Below are 22,567 nucleotides of genomic sequence, written 5' to 3'. Positions count from 1 at the left end.
AAAGGAAGAGGAAGTGAGACCCCCTGAAGAGAAAAGGGAAACTGCAGAGGAAGGAGGTCACAGCAAAGGGCAGAGTGGAGGGGGTAAAAGAAGGGAAAATACCAGAAGGAGAAGCTGCCAGGAGAATCTCAAGTTTAGTTTTCTAAAGAAAAGCTAACTTCCCAGCTATTTTCCTTGTGATCATAGCCTGGAAAATATAAAGCCATTTAAACTGACTGCCAGGCTTCCCCTCTGCAGCAGGAGGTTGGGGAGGGACCTAAAGAGTCACTCCCACATAAACAGTTTGTGTGTGGAATGACTGAATTGCCTTGGCAATGCATCTCAAAAGATCATCTCACTAACCCTCCAAAAATCAATTCTCTGGGCCTTTAAATAGTGGTGTGAGAACTGTATTGCTTATTCTGTATTTGCCAGCATTGAAATAAATAAGACAGAAGAAAGTGTATTCAGCCCAAGTGTCTCATGCCTGTAGCAACAAGCAAACAAAACCAAACCCTGGGGACTCAAAAGAGGCTAGAACTGAAGGCACAGGAAGATTGGCCTCCTCTACAACAGAGACTGTAGCAAGGATCACAAGGCCTTAGAAGACCAAAAAGAACATAGTCAAATGCCTGGGGACTCAGCCGATACAATAATATAAAAAGAAAATACAAGCCCTTAATTTACTAATCTGCTCAATGAAAACAGAAGTCTAAGTTAACAAAAATATTGAAAAAGTTAGTTTTAAAGCTGCAGTGACTTCTTGGATCTAAGCAGATACCAGAGCTGTTTGCTGCATCTTTTTATTACTTTAATCCCTTAGTTTGAAATGTTTGCCTTACTACCATTCAGTTTCTGCTTTGTTTTCTCTGTCCTGCACATAACAGAAAATGATGCTGAAGAGAACTGCATTCCCCAGTATCCAAAGGAGCACAAAAGGCCCAGATTTCTTTCAGGACAACTGAAATCATGATGAAGAGTTTTCACTGTAAGAGAATACTTTGGGATGGCCATTGAGAATGGGAACTGCAGTGCAATGGAGCAAAATGTACATCAGGCATATCTCAAACTGGGTCTTTCTCCCCTCCACACTCACATAAACGTTTTGCTGAACTCCTGACATACCAACCCAACTACCCCCGAGTTCATGTCCACCATCTGCGTGAGCATAAATTTACAATTTCATATTTGGCTATGGGTATCTTTTGATACTTAAATTCACATTAGGGCTATCCTAAGCTGTTTGGCTTTAGACTTCAGACAAAGTTATGAATGAAAGAAAGAAAGAGAAAGAAAGAAAGGGAAAACATAACCAAGACATACAGGCTTTTTAGGGTCAACTGTTGGGATTTTTCCAAATTCAATGAGCCAATGTACTCGCAGTTACTGATACTAAAAGAAACCTCAGCCTTCCCCATACATCTGTCCATAGAAAGGGATACATTCATGGAGGATGGATTCATCAATGGCTATTAGCCAGGATGGTGTCCCTAGCCTCTGTTTGCCAGAAGCTGGGAATGAGCAACAGGGAATGGATCACTTGATGATTACCTGTTCTGTTCATTCCCTCTGGGGTACCTGGCATTGGCCACATCAGAAGACAGGATACTGGGCTAGATGGACCTTTTCTCTGACCCAGTGTGGCCGATCTTATGTTTCATCCAAGATAGAGTGTACTGGGGCTCTGGCCACATCCTCTCCCTGATCTGTACCCCAGGAACATGGGTGAGTATAGAACATGATCAACTCTACACTATCTGGAGAAGCTCCTACACTAGGGATATTTCCCAGTGAGGACAGTTGTGTTTATGGCCCCTTTATTACTACTGGAGCAACATAAAAGGTCTGGAGGACAACAGAAAACTGACCTCATACTGACAGGTTTCAGAGTAGCAGCTGTGTTAGTCTGTATTCGCAAAAAGAAAAAGGAGTACTTGTGGCACCTTAGAGACTAACCAAATCATTTGAGCATAAGCTTTCATGAGCTACAGCTCACTTCATGGATGCATAAAAGTGGGAAATGCAGTGAGGATATTTTTATACACACAGACCATGAAAAAATAGGTGTTTACCACTTCAAAAGGTTTTCTCTCCCCCCACCCCACTCTCCTGCTGGTAATAGCTTATCTAAAGTGATCACTCTCCTTACAATGTGTATGATAATCAAGGTGGGCCATTTTCAGCATCATCACTACTGAATTTGGAGCTCTGTGCTGAAGTCTGCTGTCATTTACACCAGTTTATATGCAGAGTAACTCCACTGACTTCAAGGAATATTCTAGACTTAAGCTGATGAGACAGAGTGGAATTTGGCTCAGTGTCTCAGTTTTCATATCTAACATATGTGAGTTAGTTCATGTTTGCTTTGAATGTGAAAAGCACTATGTAAATGAGTGGTTTTGATCAATTTATCTCTGACAGCACATAGTATTCTTGAAATGGAACCTCTCAAACAGAAGTAAACTCTTACTCTGCTCATGCTAGTGTAGTCTATGTAGAAGCATTTCTAAGGAACCAATTTCCATTTTTAAGCTCTATTTCTCAATATATTTTCTACTGGGGTTTGCTTTCTATTATCAGCTGGTCCAATTACTTAGCAAAATTAGGAAAAACATCAGGAATATTTAGGCCAAATGGTGACCCAGTAGACACTGTAAATTCTCCATTACAACATCTTTCAAAAATGCTTGCAAACTGAGAGGATAAACTCTCATGGAAAAATAATGTAATTGGGAAAAATGCCGTTAAATAAATTGAATTAACAGGTATCTTCTGCAGAGAAAACTCACATCATTTATACAAGTATTGTAGCACAATACAGTAGAACCTCAGAATTATGAGCACCTCAGGAATAGAGGTTGTTCGTAACTCTGAACAATATGATATGGTTGTTCTGTCAAAAGTTTACAACTGACGATTGACTTAATACAGTTTGAAACTTTACTATGCAGAACAAAAAAGCTGCTTTTAACCATCTTAATTTAAATGAAACAAGCACAGAAACAGTTTCCTTACCTTGTCAAATCTATTAACTTTCCCTTTATTTTTTTCAAAGTTTACATTTAACAAGTACTGTATGGTATACATTTTTGGGAGTGTGGGGGGAAGGGTCTCTGCTGCTGCCTGATTGTGTACTTCCAGTTCCAAATGAGGTGTGTGGTTGACCAGTCACTTTGTAACTGAGGTTCTACTGTAGTAATGCTAAAACAACAGACAACTCAAGCTATCCAATCTACAAAAAGGAGAATAAGGACAACTCGGGGAATTACAGACCAGTCATCTTAACTTCAGTCCTGGGAAAGTTAACGGAGCAAATAATTAAGCGATCAGTTTGCAAACACCTAGAAGATAATAAGTTGATAAGTAACAGTCAGCGTGGATTTGTCAAAAACAAAGCAGTTCAGACAAACCTAATAGCTTTCTTTGACAGGTAACAGGCCTTGTGGATGGGGGGGAAGCAGTAGATGTGGTATATCTTGACTTTAGTAAGGCTTTTGATACTGTCTTGCATGACCTTCTTATAAACAAACTAGCGAAATAGAATCTAGATGGATGGTGGGTGCATAACTGGTTGAAAAACCATTCCCAGAGAGTAGTCAAGCTGGAAGGGCATACTGAGTGGGGTCCCACAGGGATCAGTTCTGTTCAATATCTTCACCAATGATTTAGATAATGGCATAGAGAGTACACTGATAAAATTCATGGACGATACCAAGCGGGGAGGGGTTGCGAGTGCTTTGGAGGATAGGATTGGATTAAAATTCAAAATGATCTGGACAAACTGGAGAAATGGTCTGAAGTAAACAGAATGAAATTCAATAAGGACAAATGCAAAGTACGCCACTTGGGAAGGAACAATCAGTTGCACAAGTACAAAATGGGAACTGACTGCCTAGGAAGGAGTACTGCAGAAAGGGATCTGGGGATGGATCATAGTGGACCACAAGCTAAATATGAGTCAACAGTATAACACTGTTGCAAGAAAAAAAAATGAATATCATTCTGGGATGTATGAGTAGGCGTGTTGTAAGCAACACACAAGTAGTAATTCTTCCGTTCTACTCCGCTTTGATTAGGACTCAGCTGGAGTATTGCGTCCAGTTCTGGGTGCCACATTTCAGGAAAGATGTGGACAAATTGGAGAAAGTCCAGAAAAACAACAAAAATGATTAAAGGTCTAGAAAACATGACCTACGAGGGAAGATTGGAAAAAAAAAAAAAGGGTTTGTTTAGTCTGGAGAAGAGAAGACTGAGAGGGGACATGATAACAGTTTCAAATACATAACAGGTTGTTACAAGGAGGAGAGAGAAAAATTAGTCTTCTTAACCTCTGATGATAGGACAAAAAGCAATGGGCTTAAATTGCAGCAAGGGCAGTTCAAGTTGGACATTAGGAAAAACTTCCTTGTTGTGGGTGGTTAAGCACTTGAATAAATTGTCTATGGAAGATGTGGAATCTCCCTCACTGGAGATTTTTAGGAGCAGGTTAGACAAACACCTGTCAGGGATGGTGTAGATAATACTTAGTCCTGCCATTAGTGCAGGGGACTGGACTAGATGACCTCTCAAGGTCCCTTCCAGTCCTACGATTCTATCCTCCTTCTCCTCACTGAGTCATTAGCTGTTAGGTACAAGTTTTTATGAACAACAAAAGAAAAACAGTTCCAAGAAATACAAGCCTGTTTAGGCCCTAGTGTGAGGACATTTAGAAACTCAGCTCATGGATGTATTCTCAATTACTAGTATTAACAGAAACTTCAGATTTCCACAAACCAAGGGGTAAAAACAGAAAACCTTCAATTTTGTTTCCACTTACCACTCTATCAGTAATGGGGAGGAGGGAAGGATTGATAACTTCCTTTATTGATCAAAGCAACACAAGACATACAGCTGCACTAGATCTACTGAAAACCACCAAGGGTTTCTACTGAAGGTCTATTTTTCTCGACTGAGAGCTATGTATATTTAAAAGAGTATAGTAATAGTGGAAATCTTGGCAAAACTAGGAGGTTTAACCTCCCCCCCCCCCCGGTATTTTAAAAAAGCTGTCTGCTCATTCATTCTGTGATTAATTGAATGCTATGATGTTAATAATTCATTTGACATCGTTACAATCAATTATATCTTCACTTTTTACAGAAACTTCTACAGAAGCTACTGTAAATAATTAATTTGTAAAGAGAAATTGATTAACTCTTTCAAGGAAGAACAGAAAAAAAAATCAATAACTCACTGACTTTTTTCACATACCTAATAATTTCTTGACAGTTCTGCACTCAGGGTTTCATGTTGTCTGATGTGACACTTGTTTCTATGCCTGGCACCACAACATGAGCTGCACACAATCTGGGAACCTTGGTAAGACAATATGCATCTCAGAAAATTGCCTGTTCTCACTTTGACAGACTGTCTCCTACTCTTTTCCATCTGACTAACCAGAGCTCCAGATGCATGAATGAAATTACTGTAGATGTGATATGAAAACAATTGGCATTTGTTCACTGCTAGCCAGCCAAAGCAAGAGATGAAAGTTGAATGTCACAGAGACTGTGTGCCTGTGTTTGTCTGGGATGCCAGCTAACACAAGCACCAGCTGAACAGTGCTTCATGCTGGCTACACCCATCTTCATTCAGCTAGAGCTCACTGATTTGTACAATTGAGGCCAGGTGCATTTGGGCTCTGTGGTGGCTCCTGTCCACACAGGCTCCTCTGGAGGGCCCCCAGCTATGGCCAAAACCAACCAAATAAAAACCATTCACAGCATCCCTTTGACAGAAAGCCTATAAACATTCAGTGCTGCTCCCAAAGTGAGCAGTAATGGACAGGAAGGGGACAGGTGGTGTGGTATCCTGGGGCTGCAATGAATCAGCACCCTTTCCAGTCTCCAACTACTGGGCACCAAGCAGAGATTATAATTACCATCCTCAGAAGGAAAGCCTGAGGGAGAGTAGGCAACGGACTCCCCTCAGGTGAAATGGGCAAATCTGGAAAGAGGTGAAAATTACATCTGCATGCAGCAATGCAATCTCAAGTGCTCATCAGCTTTGGTAAGTCCCTTTGCTTCTGTATAAATGTAAGAGAAACCACTGTGTGAGAATTCCTTTACAGGACTACACAAACTAGAAGTTGGACTTGAGTAGTTCACCAGAGAGTGAGAAAGCAAAGGACATTCACAATTATTCTAAAGATGTAGTAAATATCTGCCCAGCTAAAGAAGTTCCATATAAAAAAAGATTCTTATGTTGCCAACATAGGAAACCATCATTAAAATTTACTAGGCACAAAGTCTTACCCAGGCCATGATGAGAATGACAATGAAAAAGCAAACGTAAAATATTTCTCCACACATCTCAAGTGAAAGAGCAAGTAAAATTATGCAGTATTGACCATACTGTTCTACAACAGCACATGGGGATTTGTTAGCTCGTGCCCTGGGCTTTAATAGGGATTCTCTAGAGTAAACTTTCATGTAGCACTTTGCAAGTCTAGGGGAAAAGAGTCAGAGTTATGGTGGGCTCAATCACTCTCCCTTGAGCTCTCCCTTGCATTGGTGTCGGATGTTACCTCTATCTTCAGCGGCTTCTGCTGTCTGCCTTCCTCTGACTCCAGATCTTTTGTGGCTCAACCCTCTGGCCAAGTCACAGAGTTCAAACCCCTTCTGGGGTATCATGAAAAAGTCCCAATGAATCTGGATAATTCTTCTGCCCCCTTGGACTACTGAAGTCCTCTCCTTGTCCTTGCAAAACCCTATCTCAAAAGAGCCTGTGCTACCCCATTATCTCTCTGTTACCCTAGCCCTGGGTTTCTCTCAGTCAGACAGACCTGTCTCTTCTGCAGTCTCCCCCACTACTGAGTTCCTTCAGTCTACTTATAAGGGCTTAGCTCCACCCTCTCTGGCCAGGAGCCAATTAACCATTCAACTGCCCAGGTGCAGAGCAGAACTGATTGGGTGCATTCACTAGCCTTGCAGATGATGGGTGTTAAACCCCATCTCTCTCTCACACACACGTATGTACACACACTCTCTCTCTCAAGGTAGAACCCCTAAGGTTACTCTCTCCCCTTCACTGTATGGGGCCCTCCTCCTCTTCCTCTACATCGTGTACTCAGATGAACAAACAACTTTTAATCTAGCAAATCTTCATAACATTCCTTCCAATATTCTCTCTCTTGGATGTGTATTTGCAGGGCCTTCTCTGCAGCAGTTAATCTCTCTCGAAGTTCCCGGATCTGCATACTCTCCACGGATGGTGTGTCCTCCTGTTGTCAGCCTGGAGGTGGTGGGTCAGGGTCCACGTTCAAGCAGCTTCTCCCATCTCCATGCTTAGGACATCCATTCGGCATGAACTCACCCAATTAACTTCCTCTTGGCAGGGACCTGCTCTTGGCTTCTAGAAGCCAGGGCACCCTTGTCAGATGTTCCCATGCTTTACAGGGCAGCTAGCTCCTGTTCGAGTTGTTGCCGACATTTCTTTTAAACACCAGGTCTAGCATTGTCAGAACCAGGTCTTGCTCTTATTTTGTGGCCTCCTCTATTATCTTCTATCATGAGGCTTACATCTCCTTCAGCTCTTGGTTTGCCTTCTGTGACTGTGTCTCCGTGGCCTGTAGTTGACCTGGCATTTCTTGTTCACCTCTCTTGACTAACTTCTCCCAGTCCACTGAGTCCACGCACTGTGGTCCCACCTCTGGGACACCTGGTCAAACAGACCGTGTTTGGGGGATGGACGTCTTATGGTCAACTCATCCATGCGGTACTTTGTCTTCTAATAAAGATGGGAAATTAAGCCAGCTTCTGCCCACAACTATGGGCCAAGGCTGGTCTTTTACTGCACCAGCCCTCAGTTCGTTCCTCTGACTTGTATATCTCTCTCTACTTCTGCTGTCAGGTAGACTCCTCTATCTCCATGCCCACAGGAAACGTGCACCAGACTATTTTCAGTCAGGAGACTAATCTCCCAAACTACCATCTGCTCACATCCGGAGCCAATCAATCCTCTCTTTTCAGGGCCAGCCTCTTTAGCACTTATCTGCTACACTGGATTGCACCCCGTACTGCGAGAATAGACTGGGCTGTGGTAGCAATCCAAACAGCAGCACTTCATGTGTGAGTAGTCTTTTATTACTCGGTTGGCCACACCAGAAATGCACAACTGTGTTCTCCTCATCAACCCAGAGGCCTGTCCCACATACCTTGTGATGACTAAGGCACCACAACCTCTTTTGGTTTCTTAAGAACTTCTCCCCCCCGTATGTGCTCCATGCCATCCCAGGGTCAGAGTTCTCGGTCACCTTGCTTTCCTCTAACAGTCCCCTTGAACTAACTCCCCCAACCAGGGGGTTCAGTATTATCCCCTTCCATGTAGGCCTCCGCCCTCTCCACCACCTCATCAGTAGAGGTCGGTCAAAACATCCTGACCAAGCTTTGGACTCCAGCAGGCAAAAGCCTTAGGAATTGATCTAAAATTACAAGGTCCTCCACCTTATCTAAGGAGTTTGTGTTGGATAGCACCCAGATCCCATAAATGCTGCACTGCCACTTTAGGGCACACACCACAGGGGACAGGCTCAGTCCCAGCCTACGCAAAATGGCATCTTTTACAATTCTACGGGACTGCGCCTGCTCATCAAACAAAGCTTGGCAGGTCACTTGAGCTTCTCCCAAGAGGAACTGGGCCTCTTGAGCTGCCCAAGAGGACTCAGTCCATCCTGCTGCAGTCGCTACCCCCTCAAAGCTGCGCAAAATGCCTCTGGGTCATCACCTGGGCCCAATTTTGCTAGGCCGGATACTGCTCTGGCAGAATTTTCTTCTCCTGAAACTACCCAGGACCCTGGGGTCCATTTCTCTAGGCATGACAGGAAACGTTCTTGTTGAGCCTGTTGAGCCTCTTGCTCTTTCTGTCCTTGTAACAGATGCAACAAAAGGCATGCATCTGCTTGCGCTGGGCTGCCAGCATGCAGATTACAGCCTCCAGGTTCCGCATAGGAAAGGGAAAAAAAGAGAGAGATTTAGTCCATCCGTCTGCACCTCACCTTTAAGGCAGTTGGTATCTCCCTCCTTCTTCAGAGGTGAGTCTCCACAATCCCATGCTCGTACTAAAATGTGGTAGGGCTCACTCATCCTTCAAGTGCCCGTTTGCATCAGTGTGGGATGTTGCCACTATATTCAACTTCAGTGCCTCCTGCTGGCTGCCTGCTGCTGACTCCAAATCTTCTGTGGCTCAGCCCCTCGGGCCAAATCACAAAGTTCAACCTCCCGTCTGGGGTATTACCAACATCTCTAAATAAATCTGGATAATTCTTGGCCCCTTGGACTACTGAAGTTTTCTTCTTGTACTTGCAAAATCCCTATTTTGCAGCTTCTCTCACAGGAGCCTATGCTGCCTCTGTTACACACTGTCCCCATTATTTCTGTCTGTTACCCTAACCCTGGGTTTCTCTCCGCCAGAGAGACATGTCTCCCCTACAGTCTTCCCCCTCAACTGACCTCTTTCAGTCTACTTATAATGGCTTAGCTCTGCCTGCTCTGGCCAGGAGCCAATTAGGTACTCACCTCCCTAGGTGCAGAGCATGATTAATTAGGTGTATTCACTAGTCTTGCAGGTGATGGGGGTTAAGCCTCATCACAGAGTTAACCCCTAAGGAATTTCACAGTAAAAGACTGAATATTCAGGATGATACCTTCACCACGGTGGCCAAGTCCACAGCAAATACGATATGGAACATGTTTGAGTTTTTTAGGTGGGGGGGAGGGTGTTTGCCAATGGGATGGAAGAAAGGGAAATGGATGTATGCTGTGAACTTTCGGGCGGGGGGTTAGATCTGCACTAGTTTTCATACCTAAAGGCTTCAAAAATATTTAAAAACAAAAGTGCCTAGAATCTGGCATTTGCCAAATCTCAGCTAATTTATTAAGCAGGTTTCATTGTAACTAACTGGCATTTTGGCAAATCTGCAGCTACGGTAGATCACTTTCCCACTGTGAATGTCATCATTCCAAACAGTAACATTATCTACATGTAAAGGTCAGCTGAGGTCTATAAAAGCCTCAAGGAGTGAGGCTGTGGACAGTCTGATTTATAGGAAGCCAGTGTTCTTTGGAGGCTGTGCCCAGTTTGAGTACCATGGGATTAGGTTTGCAGGCATGTTTTAAAAAGCTAGACTATGATCAGCAGAGGCATTGTTAATTAATCATTCCCAGAATATTATACTCAAATGGTGACACTGGGGCTTGTAAACACAATCAAATGGCTGCTGCCAAACGAGGACTGCAGTAAGAAATACCTAGAATGATGTGCATGATAAGAATGTATATACTGGCTGATACTGGAGTCTTCTGGTTCATTATTTTTCCAAGAGAAAAAAAGTCAGACACTACAAAATTGCACTACAGGAGAACATTTTGCTTTTCAATTTCTTCACTAATCATTGCAGAAGACTTCACTACTATAGCTCTCACAGTTAGTAACCCCTAAATTGGATTACCATGTCAACAGGATGACTTTGCCATGCTTTTTAAAAGTTACTTTACTGGTTCTCTCTCCCCTCTTCTTGTACTGGTGCCCAACCAATCCCTACACTTCAAACCTGGTGCTAGCTAACTGAAACAAAAGGTGCATGAAAAAAAAAATATTTGCTTTTGATACAAAGAATTAAGAAGCTATGAGAATCCACCCTCTAGCTTCACTAGAGAAGTGACTGAACTTTGTCAAGCGCTACCAGAATCATAGAGTCTTAGCTTAATAGATGATAGGATGTGTGTTCTCCAAATGATACATTAGAGGAGTAAATTCTGCGAACTGTGCCAAAGGAATTGAAGCCTGATCTTTACCCGGTACCTTGTATATTTACACCAGAGAGGAGACTGAAACAAGGGCAAATGCAGCTGTGGGCATGGTACACATTGAGGAGCCGCTTATCTGTTGTGGGGGCCAGGCTTATAAGCAGTGCTGCTAAACCAGCAGCCAATCAGGAGCTGTGGCCACTCTGTCAGTTCCAAGGCAGCATAACTGGGTTCATTTGTTGCCTAGCAGCAGTTAGTCCAGGAGCAGCCAGCAGTTGGTCTGGATCCTGAGGATAACTCCCTGTGCACAGCCCTGACAAGTAACCTCCAGCTTGTTTTACCATATCATGTAAATAAAGCTAAATTCTTCTCTCAGACACATCCTTTCTACTTCCACTGCCTTCAAAGGAGTTGTGCATGTGTCTCTCTGGTCAGAATTTGGCTCTAAACAGCATAGGATAAAGCCAGTTCAGTGACCCGTCACTTCTATTTTTATTAGTGTCTTAATACAGCCTTCCATTTTGTTTAACAGTATTAACAATATTTCAACCACAAAAGAAAATTAACTTTTACTTTAAAGTAGCGGTTCTTGAGCTGCGGTTGTTCAAGCCCTATGTGGTATTTTGTAGTAAGAACTTTCCAAGAGCCAAGCAGTGGAGGGGTAGGGTGGGGCTGAGGGCTGGGATGGGTACATGAGAGCATCTCTATTACCAAGTGATCTTCCAAATTGAAGAGCACTGGGAGACACAATTGTCTTAAAGAGTTTGCAGCTACCCTGCAGAACCTCATTTACAGTATGCTTTAGTTTTGATCTAAATTCATGCACCCTAACGAGAGTACTGCTCGTCCCCAGACCTTCATTTCTCCATCCTCTCAGATGAAAATGAACAGGACCTGTTTCCTCTCACTGTCTCGCTTTCTCATTCTACCTGTGCCTTCCTTCCGGAGAATGATAACAAGCCTCAGTTACAATAAAGGCCCTCCAATAACTGTAAGTGATTTCCTGCATAAAGAAATCTGGAGAACACCATTCATGCATGCTGAGGGAAAAAGGGATTTTAACTCAGCGGGAAGGATTCCAAATGCAATTGATTTTATCTTTGAATTAGCTAAGAGAGCCTGTGCAGGACAGGGGGAACTAGGAGAGGCAGTTATGTCACAGCTCCCAGTGACAGAGAAAGTGCTCCCTCCTCACCCCCACCAGCCCTTATGCCTTCAATGACAACGGAAGAAGGTTATCAGCTGCTCAATACGGCTTTTCCACAGAAAATAAATCCCCCTTTCTCCCTGGTTACACAATCTCATTCATTTCTTGCTAAACCATTTTATAACATTCATGTCAAATCTTTCTGCAGCTGCTACTTCATTCCTAATCCTCCCCATTCTTTGTCTTTTTCAGCAGGGCTACCCTTTTCAAGCAACTTGAACCCTGCCATGTCACTATCTGTCTTTTTCTCTTTGCTGGCTGAAAACTCCAAGCACAAAGAATACATCAAAATATACATTTAGCAGCTGCAAATAAAAGACACAATCTATTCTCCTCTCAGGGAAAAGAAGCAGGCTCTATGCATTTTCAATACTTTTGTGCAATGTGGAGCAGGAATGGTCCATTGCCATTTCTAGGCAGCTACTGAAGTTTAAAGACTGAACCATATTATATGCAACACAAGTAGTGTCACTTAAAGCTAAAGTTGCCTGATGCTTTCCATTATAAGGACCTATTTTCATTGCTTATAATTTTGCCAAACATAAACCACTCAGGTTAAAATTTTCCATGATAGGTGTCTCAGGCTGAGTTTATGTTGTTTTTCTTAGTTTTGGCTGAAATGGTTCAGTCATGTCCAAGAATGAGGCTGTGAAGATTCTAACACTGATGTGGACTCATGGGGCTTGAGGGGTCATTATGGTACCACACAATGGAATTTGTGTTCTCAATTTGTAAGCTTAAAAAAAATCTTAGAAAATTACACACACACACACACACACACAAATGTTTAAAGAACATAAAGGTTGCAAAGTCAGGCACTCAAAGGTTAGGAAATGACTGAATTAGAGGTTGCCTGTGCCTCCTTGTGAACACACATTATGATGCTGTCTTTAGTTACATGATGACATACTATTTCTCTCACAGGATCGCTGCCTCATTCAGTCCACAGGATTCATCCACTTTGGGGATGAATCAGGATTGTATAGTGAAGGAGGCTGTTGTCTGTAAGACCCCAGCTTCATTTGCTATAGAAACTGCAAGGTGTGTAGTGAATGAGGCAGGCTACTGCAGGAAGAGAAAGGAGGGTCTCATTAAGGCAGCTGAATGCTGCCCTAGAAAGTTGAATTCTATCCCTGCCTCTACCACCTATTTGATGCTGGGCAAATTGTATAAACTAACATTTTCACGGTTGGCCACTGTCTGTTCCTCAATGTTCTGGGTACCCAAACTGAGACAACTGAGGTCTGATTTGCAGAAGTGCTGAGCACTGACAGCTGCAGCTCAATGGGAGCTCTGCTCTGAATATATAAAGTGCTATAAAATGCTAAGAATTCTGAAACAATCAGGTCCTAGGCTTCTCAGATGTGGGACCCAAAAGGAGTTGATACTTTTGACAGTTCTGTGCATCAGTTCCCCATCTCTAAACCTGGGATAATATTACTTCATCTCACAAGGGCAAGGGTATTATGAAGATAAATTCATTAATGTTTGTGAAGCACTTAGATACTATGATGAGAGAGCACCATAAGAAAACCCAAGAGGAAATCAATAATTCTCTTCTGTTCAATGTTTGGATGGTGTGTAGTAAATAATGCATGGAGTCACATGCTGAATGATGAGGATAAAGAGAACTTCATAGATTATAAAGCCAGAAGGGACCACTGTGATCATCTAGTCTGACCTTCTATATAACACACACCATAGGACTTCCCTGAATTAATTCCTGTTTGAAATAGAGTAGATCTTTTTGAAAAACATCCAGTCTTGATTTAACAATTGTCAGTGATGGAGAATCCACCACGACCTTTGGTAAATTGTTCCAACAGTTAATTACCCTCACTGTTACATTTTTTTCACCTTATTTCCAGTCTGAATTTGTCTAGCTTCAGCTTCCAGATATTGGATCTTGTTATATCTTTGTCTGCTAGACTGAAGAGCTGATAATCAAATTTTTGTACATTAACTACCCACTCAGTGAGCACCATCCTACCTATGCCTTGAATAGGGCAGGGGTCCTGTGGAAAAAATAGTTTGTAATCATGTAATTTAAAAGACTGTATCATAATGCACATGCACCAAAAAGGTCAAGTTATGGTTGCACAGGAAGCCTTAATTCTGGCATTTCCTAACTTATGAGAGCTGAACTTCACAACTTCAACATTCTTTTATTGTAGGGGTTTTTTTAATAATTTTATCTACAACATTATCCCAACCTAGGATCAAATCCTAGATCCCAGGACATAGGTACAATGGCTAGGCTACACACTGGAAACCTCTGTCAGAGGCTGGGCTTGGGAGGAAGGAGTAGTCCTACTCCCCATCCTGCATAATAGTCACAAAGGCACATTACAGCCACAACTGCAACCACAGGGCTGTAACAGTCCTCACAGCCAGTGCACATCCATCCTATCCCCGTAACTGTGGATTGATTGCCCCTTCCCTGACACCCCACTTTGCCACTCCTCCTCTCCCTCTGCACTTGGCTGCAGGTTGCTCTTACAATGCAGAGCTCTGCGGAATTCAGTGCAGGGTCTCCAAATCCTATCTCCCTCCCATCTGCACAGCTACTGAGCATCTTTTCTATGGTTAAGGGCCTGCTATGGCCAGGTGGAGGGGACCAGAGTTTGTCTCTCAGTATGCATTACTGTCCTCATCTTGAGCAAGAAACATATTCTTCTCCCTTCCTTCCAGATTAAAACATTTAAACCTGGCATGGTGGATCACAGCAATCTGAACAGAAGCCTTGTTTATTTATTTATTAAAAGGATGACAGAGATTGTTATACAGCTTCCTGATTCTGAGGCCATCATCACACCTTGCAAAGGCCTCCAAGAACATTACAGTATACAAAAGATGAAGGATTTTCTGAACGGCCTTTAGGATGGCTTTTCTACTGATTACCAATGGACTAACTTTCCTACCAGCATGTCTACACTATATTCCTTTACAGCTTTGTCTCTATCAAATAATGCTGAAGATAAACGGCATTTTCCAGTTATTTGGTTGTAAGCTCTTTAAGGCAGGAACCACTTCTTCATTTTCAGTGCTAAGTGAACCTCCGGCACTCAATACAGACAAATATTTGGTACATTTTTAATAACTGGCTCGGAGCTTATGCCCTACCTATTCCCTAACAGGTCCTCAGCTTGACTGAATCCTATCGTTCTATCCTTTCCATAGAGAATTTTCCTTTGTTGGACCATTTGGTCTCCCATTGCTCTGATCAGCCATACCTTGGTTCTCAAAATACTTCCTCCTACAGACCACCAGGCAGGAGGCTCTCTGGATTGCAGTTTGATAACCAGTGCATTACAACAATGCACAGCTAGTTATAAAAAACAGCTTGTATAGTGGATGGCAGGGTTTTGTATGGCATGTGCTTGCCATGTCTTTTAGCAAATTATGATGCCCTATAAGCACAGCATCTGCAAATAGCTTAAACTAAAAAAACAAATAAACAAAACTCTCTATAACTAAGGCATCAATCAGACTGTGCTTTTGGGGCAAATCCTCAGGTGGTATAAACTGACATAGCTCCACTGAAGTTTACACCAGCTGAGGATCTGCCACTTTATGTATAGTAAACTCCAAAGTTGTTGCAATGAGCTCATTCTCGTCACAACCCAAATGCACACAGAAATTAAATACGGTTTGTCAACCTTATACAATGAATCAGGTTTTGTGCCAGTTGATTCACAAGCATTGTTTGAAAGATTAAAATAAGCACATAATTACACCAGCTCTCTAAATCTGTCCACAGCTCAGAGGATAAATGGCTTACCTCATTATGTTTAAATGTTCTATCTCAATCTGGTTTAAGAACGGCCAGAGACAGTGGGCTACCAATATGCTGTACTGTGACAAGAAAAGAGATGCTACCATAGACCAGGGTATGAGCCATGTTTGGTCTTCCATCTTCCTTTATTGTATCGTCCATTCCTCACTTCACTTCCATCCAAGCAGCATCATTGTATCCATTATGAATATGTGTCAAGAAATTATTCCTTTTCCTAACACACAACATTTTTGTTTCTCAGTTCAATGGTTTTTGTGCATTACAAACCAATTCCTACCTGCCTTGCTCCACCAGTAGTCCAACTGATGTCAACTAGTAAGGTAAGCCAAGATTTATTCTGTCAATCTAAATTAACCTTTCAGGAACAAATCTTGTAGGATTTACTCAATCCTAACATAAGCAAAACTCCCAGATCTTACATTATCATATTGAAGTCAATGGGAGCTTTGCCTTTGTAAAAACTGAGGCATGCAGGAAAATGGGGTATACGCACCGTAATGGGCACTGGATAAAAAATAGTTGATGGCTTCTCAATGGATTCTAAATTATGAATGCCACTGGGCAAATAAAAAGATTTTGCAGATGATTATCAGTGCCAATTGTATCAGCAGCTCCAATGGAAGAAGGTATTTTAATATCTTTGTTTCAGAAACATTCTAAAATGCTTTGATAACAAGCTTTCCATTTAAACCAAGAACATGGTTCTGCATAATTTTCCTGGCTAGTGCTTACCTCTTTCAACCTGTCCAGCTCATTTTGTAGTGCCTGTTTGGATATTTCCACCTCAATGATCTGCTGCCGAAGGATTTCGTTCTCATCTTCTGCTTTCGCACGTTTCTCCTCCACACTCTCCAGTTCATGGTGCAGTCTGACAGATACATCTTTGGCTACCTGGTTAGAATAGCATAAACACCACATAAGAAATCTAACTACCTGAACATGCAATATACATACATTATAATCTTGGATAATCAAGGGATCTTCAATTTAAATTATTAGACCCAGTTTTGAATACTCAAACCATAGGAGAATTTACATTCATGTTTCCAATGGAGAAAATGAAGATGGGAACTTCAGAGTTATCAAAGCATTTCCCTTGACATATCAAGCTCAGAAACCCTAGGGATAGCATAATAATAATAATAATAAAAATGCAGAAGTTATACTGTTAAAATTGACAGATCACAGTTTTGATCAAAACAGCACCTGTGTGGCAGCCTCATCTACCAGGTCTTGCTGCATCAACAGCAGTCAGTACTAGGTAAAAGTGACAAGAAAACCAAAAAATAAAGAAGACTACACAGGTTTGCTAGGTTCAGCTTAACACAGGCAAGGATGAATATTCCTCCCAGACATATTTAGAAAAGCGAAGCTGATTTTGAACTGCAATACGATAGCAGTTGCAGGAAGCTTTTTATTTTGCACGTTCTAGTTCCAGCATAACTGAACTCTGTTTTTACAAAGCTTAACGTAAATGGAAACATTTCCACAAAATTATTTCAATATAAACTGTTTATTTTTATAGGAATGGTATTTTTCAACAGTGTCTGCAACCCAAACATTGTACCAAACTGCTAAGGGATGATCACCATGAATTGGAACTGACTAAAAGGAAACATGATTTTAATTAGCGTATTTTCAATTTTCCAAGCTAAGTGAAATGCAAAAAGAGGAAATAAACAGCATAAATGTTGAAAATATATTAGATTTTTAAAATTTAGATACAGTAGTCTACGATTTTTGGTAATACAGAAAGAAAATCATTTTTACGAGAAATCTATTAACATAACTCCTAAAGAACTATTATGGCTGAGGTGGGTTTGAGGATCAGTTCTCACACCCTAGAAAATGCCTCATGCAGTTGGCGCAATACAAAGCCTCTGACTGCTAAACTCCTACCACTTGCCTTCTCGTGGCAGAGGTGTTCTTAACTGGAAGTGGGAGTGTTAAAAGGTTGGGGTGTCTAGCACTTTAGAGCCAGATTGCTCTGGGCAGGTGGGGCTGGTTAGCTGTGGCAGGCAGTCCATCTAGGAGAAAGAACTTCAGTTTCAAACCAAGAACATCAGGCCCAGCCAGCTGCTTTGTAAAAGTTGTGCCAGTCACACATGCTCTATGATCTTCACCTTCAGGGAATATATCAGTACTATACTAGGGCATCAACCGGAAGCGGCATGCAAGTGCTTCACCTAATGGCAGTAAAAAATGGACAAAGGCTATTGTATTCCAGCCACATGCAGCTGAGGGAGCATTGACAGAGATGGCTTGGTCACTTGAGATGACAAGATATGTTGGCCAGAAAGGACAAGAGCTAGTAGTCATGGGACAAAGACCATGAGGGAGACCCAGTAGTTTGAGACTCTGAAGAACACCACGAAGGAGGCTGGTGTCAGCTTGGAAGATGCTCTTGACAATAACACTTGGAGATGAACAACAACAGCCTCCAACCCTGATTGACAGGATAAGGCAAAGGTGAACAAGATAGAAATGTAACTTGATTGTGTTCCTTTCATTTGAATTTGTGTATAGTTTTCATTTAGTTAAGTCCCTTTTTTCATGAAATTAAGTTGCACATTTGCTTTCTGCCAAGAAATAAGGAAAACTGGGTCTGATATTTTGAGAAATACAAATAATTGTTTTATGTTACTTTTATATCTATTATTTTGACAAGAGACTAAGATTGTGTCCTTTCACTTTTTCCTACGAATATACTCCAAACAAGTACCTTACCCACCTTTAAATCTTGCTCCAAACTTCTAATGAGCTCTCCATCCACTTGGCCTGTCTGCGCAACTTTCAAACTTTTCTGTTCTGCTTTCCTGAGACGATACTGCAGGATGCGACAGTTCTTGTTTGCACGGTCCAGCTCTTTCCGGAGTTCCTGCAGCTGATAAACATCTTCCTCTAAATAACTGTCACGCATCTCCTCCATTTCAGCTCGAAGTTCATCCAATTCATCCTGTGAAAAGCCAAAACACTCTCCATTAGATCTCTAAATTTCATCCAGGAGAATAAAAAAGAAACATGCTTGTCAAGATATAATATCAAAAAGGTGATGCAGATTGCAATATGCAGCTCCAGATGTCATGGGAATATCAATATTATCCCTTACTAGAATAGTTATGTTGAATTACATTAATGAATGTCTGTTTTATTTGTTTTAATTGCCATGGTAATTAAGAATGGACCAGCGTTACCAGGATGTGTATCTGTCTCCTGAAACCAATAACAACATAATTCCTTCCTTCTTCAAGTGAATTAAAATGAAATTTACATAATAATTAGCCATTATCTTAGCTGATTGTTTATTTCATCAGAATTATAGCAAACCTACTTAAGTGCCTGAATTTCTCTGTGTGATGTCTTTATAATAGAGAGTACTTTGAAGAAATAAAATGTTCTTTCCCCCTTTAATAAATCTTTGCAACATGAACTTTTCAACTTTCAGCCAAATAATCAACTGTTCCACCTCAGAATGCTTTATGTCCAAGTCTTTTAGTGAATGCACATTGAATTCCTGGTCAGTTGAAAAGCCCCTCCCTCACCTAGGCAGGGTGTGTGCACTACACACTTGCCAATCCCAGAATCACATGGGCAGAAAAGTACCTGTGTCAACATGAATGTAAACAGGTCATGCCTTCCAGCAAATCTTTTAATTGTCCCAATTCTAAATTATACCAGGAGTGGAACATGCTCGCTAAAGTCAGATATAAATGTTTACAGCAGGGTAAACCGCTTCTGAAGGAGGATAAGCTCTATCATTCCCATTCATTTAATCTGTGCGTGATTGATGCTTTTGAGCTAAAACTCTTATATGGGCCTTCCAGCTCAGGGGTATAGGCCATTAAATTACTACATGGTGGCTCAGGGGATCTCTATGGCTCTATTATTAACTAAGTTTAAAATGAGACAGGACTTGTGCCAAGGCAAAAAGCAAGGACAGGAGATGTTCTCCACCATAAAATCCTCCAGAATGACTGATACAGCTGCCGTATATTATTAGCCAAATCAAAAAGGCACAGTTATGTATTTTAATGAGCAACAGAATCAAGCAGTATTAGCAATATTCACAGGGGAAAAAATGTTACATAGTAGATCTGCAGTATTTTCAACGTTATTTGTCTCCTGCCTACTTTCAGCTAATAATTGAATTTCTTGCTTCTAAAACATGCATAAGCTAAGCATATGACATCCTTCTTGTTCCCCTTTCTAAGTTTTCAGTTCCTACTCTTTTTTTTCCACCTCCCCCCACACACATACTTCTTATGTGACTTGTCTTCTTATTCCCCATCCTGCAAACACTGTTGCACAAGCTTAATTGTACACGTGGGTTACGGTACTATTCACTTCAATGGAACTATTCACATGTGTAAAGTTGAGCATGTTCATAAGTGTTCGCTGGATCGGGGTCTTAGACTGTAATCTCCCTGGGACAGAGATCTTGTCTATACACATATTTATACAGTGTCAATCACAATGGGTGTTCAACTACAATTAGGACTTCTGGATGCTACAGTAATATAAACATCAGTACCTATCATATTGTTCATTTCTTCTTAAAATTCTGCCAGGGGTTCTGAGGTGGTGCTCACTGGCATGGAATTTATCCAATCCTTGAAAGGGGTGTACATATCCCCCTTTCAAATGCAGACTAGAATGGGAGTAGAAAGGTAGGGTTGTGACCCAAACCTTCCCACAATGTTTCCCTCCCCTCCTTTCTTTCACTTACCTATACCCACAAGACACAAGGAGGAGCAGGGAACATACTCATCAACAGGATCATGATCAGCCCTTGAGCTGGAGAAAAGAGGTGGGAGCTCCTTTTGTCTTCACCTCCGTCACCACACCCAAAATGCCTACACAGGGGCTAGCCACACACTGGCCAAGCGTATGATTTTTAGTTGGCAATGTCCCTTTAAACTCAAACATAACTGAAAGTTATCAAGTTACCCTAACAAATGGAAGACACACCGATGTGGGACTTACAGACTTGTCATGAATCACTCTGGATGCATCATTTTATGCCAGTCCCCCGCAGCATGGCAAGATGAATGTATTTCTAAATCACTTCTAATAGGTGTGTGTTTAAGCTAGCCTTGACCGTATCCAATTATAGTAATTTCACAACTTCCCTTGGCCATTGACCCAACTGTATATGTAGTTTTATTTCTCCCAATATTTAACCTACATTTATCTTGTTCCACCTTAAGCTCATTATCTCCCATCTTATCTTTGCTAACGAATTAGTATTGGATGCTTGTTCTCTTTACAACATCCTGGCCAAAACAAGGAGCATCCATCTTTGCTTAACTTTATTAACAACAAGGGCTTATATTCACTGCAAAGTTAACTTGAGTTATAAATTGAGCGTTGCCACTAACTCAGCTCTCTTTCACACACAAAAAACCCTTACCTTGAGTGTTTTTCAACTTGAATTAGCTAGCCCATCAAGGGATATAGGCTAAAGCTTGGGTGCACACAACTCATCAGCTGCTAGCACAACAATGTTGCAGTGTGGATGCAGGCTTGACTACCTCCAGTCCTCCACTGCCTTCCCATAATCCTCCCTGGGTGCTCAGAAAGGACAGACAAGTTCTCACACAATACACTGTGAAAGAACTCATAGCATGACTTAACATACTGCAGCATTAAGAATCATGGGATGTGCCCTCAGAAGCCTTAGGGAAAAACACAAGCGCAGCACCAGTGTGAACACAGCAATTAAAGTGTTATTTCAGTGTGGTTACTCTCATTCAAGGTAGACTAATTCAGGAGGAGTAACTCGAGTGTAAAAAACGTGAGTTAACTCTGCAGTGAAGACATACCATTACGTTTCAAGTCAATTAATTAACCACAAATAACACACTATAACACTGAAGTAAACCCTACACACACCAAATTGAACAGAAATCTTTCAAAATACTATATATAATCCAGCCCTGGGTACTTCATGGCAAGCTGAATCTAAGTACTGTAGCAAGTTCCCTGGTTTCTATAGCATTCTGGTGTAGTAGACTGAACATAAATGAAACTGGCAAGAATATTTGTTTAAAAAGAAGCTTTTTAATGAATGAAATAAGAAATAAAAAATATGATACAGTAGCCCTGTCTTATTTATTTTAATAAATTTTGTTTTGGTTAGGTTTTTTGTTTGTTTTTTTGCTGTCCCCACATTTTCACTATGCTGTACATTTCTGCATACATAAGGCATAGCAGCACTTTAAATTTTTTAACGGAGAGGGAAGCTGGACGTTTCGGCAGCAGCTTAGGGGACAGTTGTGTCTTTGGAACATGAGGATGACAGCTTGGTAATGTGTTATTTACTAATGTGCTTAAGTGTTGACTTTGAAATTGGCATCTTTAGATTTCAGAATTAACAACACATTGGGATGAAGGGGGGCATTCATACATGTCAAAGATATTGTTTAAGGCTCTCCACTGACTCAGAATGTCTACTCTGGTTAGGTGCAGAGTCAGTTCACATTTTTAAAATTATCTTCACAACCATAAGGGTTAGAAACATTATTTGATTTTAAATGAAAGATTCCAAAGCACACTATCATGGCAGCGGATGGCATCCATTGCTGCAGAATTCATGGGGCACTGTTTATAACTCCTTGCCCTTACTCCACATGCCAAAAGCAAAGGCCCATCCTTCAGCCATGAACCCCAAGTAATGCCTACAGAAAACACTTCTAGCACCTGTTACACGTCTTTCTCATCCAATCCAGTACTTGCATCTAGGTAATCTGTCCGCTTCCCAGAATCAAATAATCCAACAAAGGGGTTGAAGTAATTATGGCT

The 22,567-nt window shown here is 41.5% G+C and overlaps 1 protein-coding gene across 5 annotated transcripts in view; it reads right to left on the bottom strand.

The window, feature by feature from the left end:
• The window catches only part of MTCL1 (microtubule crosslinking factor 1), a 181,485-nt gene that overhangs the window by 140,577 nt on the left and 18,341 nt on the right, over positions 1 to 22,567 (bottom strand). For all 5 annotated transcript variants that reach the window (XM_073331570.2, XM_073331571.2, XM_073331573.2 and 2 more), the window contains exons 2-3: positions 18,498 to 18,722; positions 16,499 to 16,657 (exon numbers count right to left, since the gene is read on the bottom strand). In XM_073331570.2, coding sequence (XP_073187671.1) covers positions 16,499 to 16,657; positions 18,498 to 18,722 — 384 coding nt within the window. The remainder of the gene's footprint in view (positions 1 to 16,498; positions 16,658 to 18,497; positions 18,723 to 22,567) is intronic.

The sequence above is a fragment of the Lepidochelys kempii genome, chromosome 2, assembly GCF_965140285.1.
Source record: "Lepidochelys kempii isolate rLepKem1 chromosome 2, rLepKem1.hap1, whole genome shotgun sequence".
In the NCBI taxonomy this organism is placed as follows: Eukaryota; Metazoa; Chordata; order Testudines; family Cheloniidae; genus Lepidochelys; species Lepidochelys kempii.
Note: the sequence above shows the minus strand (reverse complement) of the source record. Positions and strands in the feature narration are given on the sequence as shown.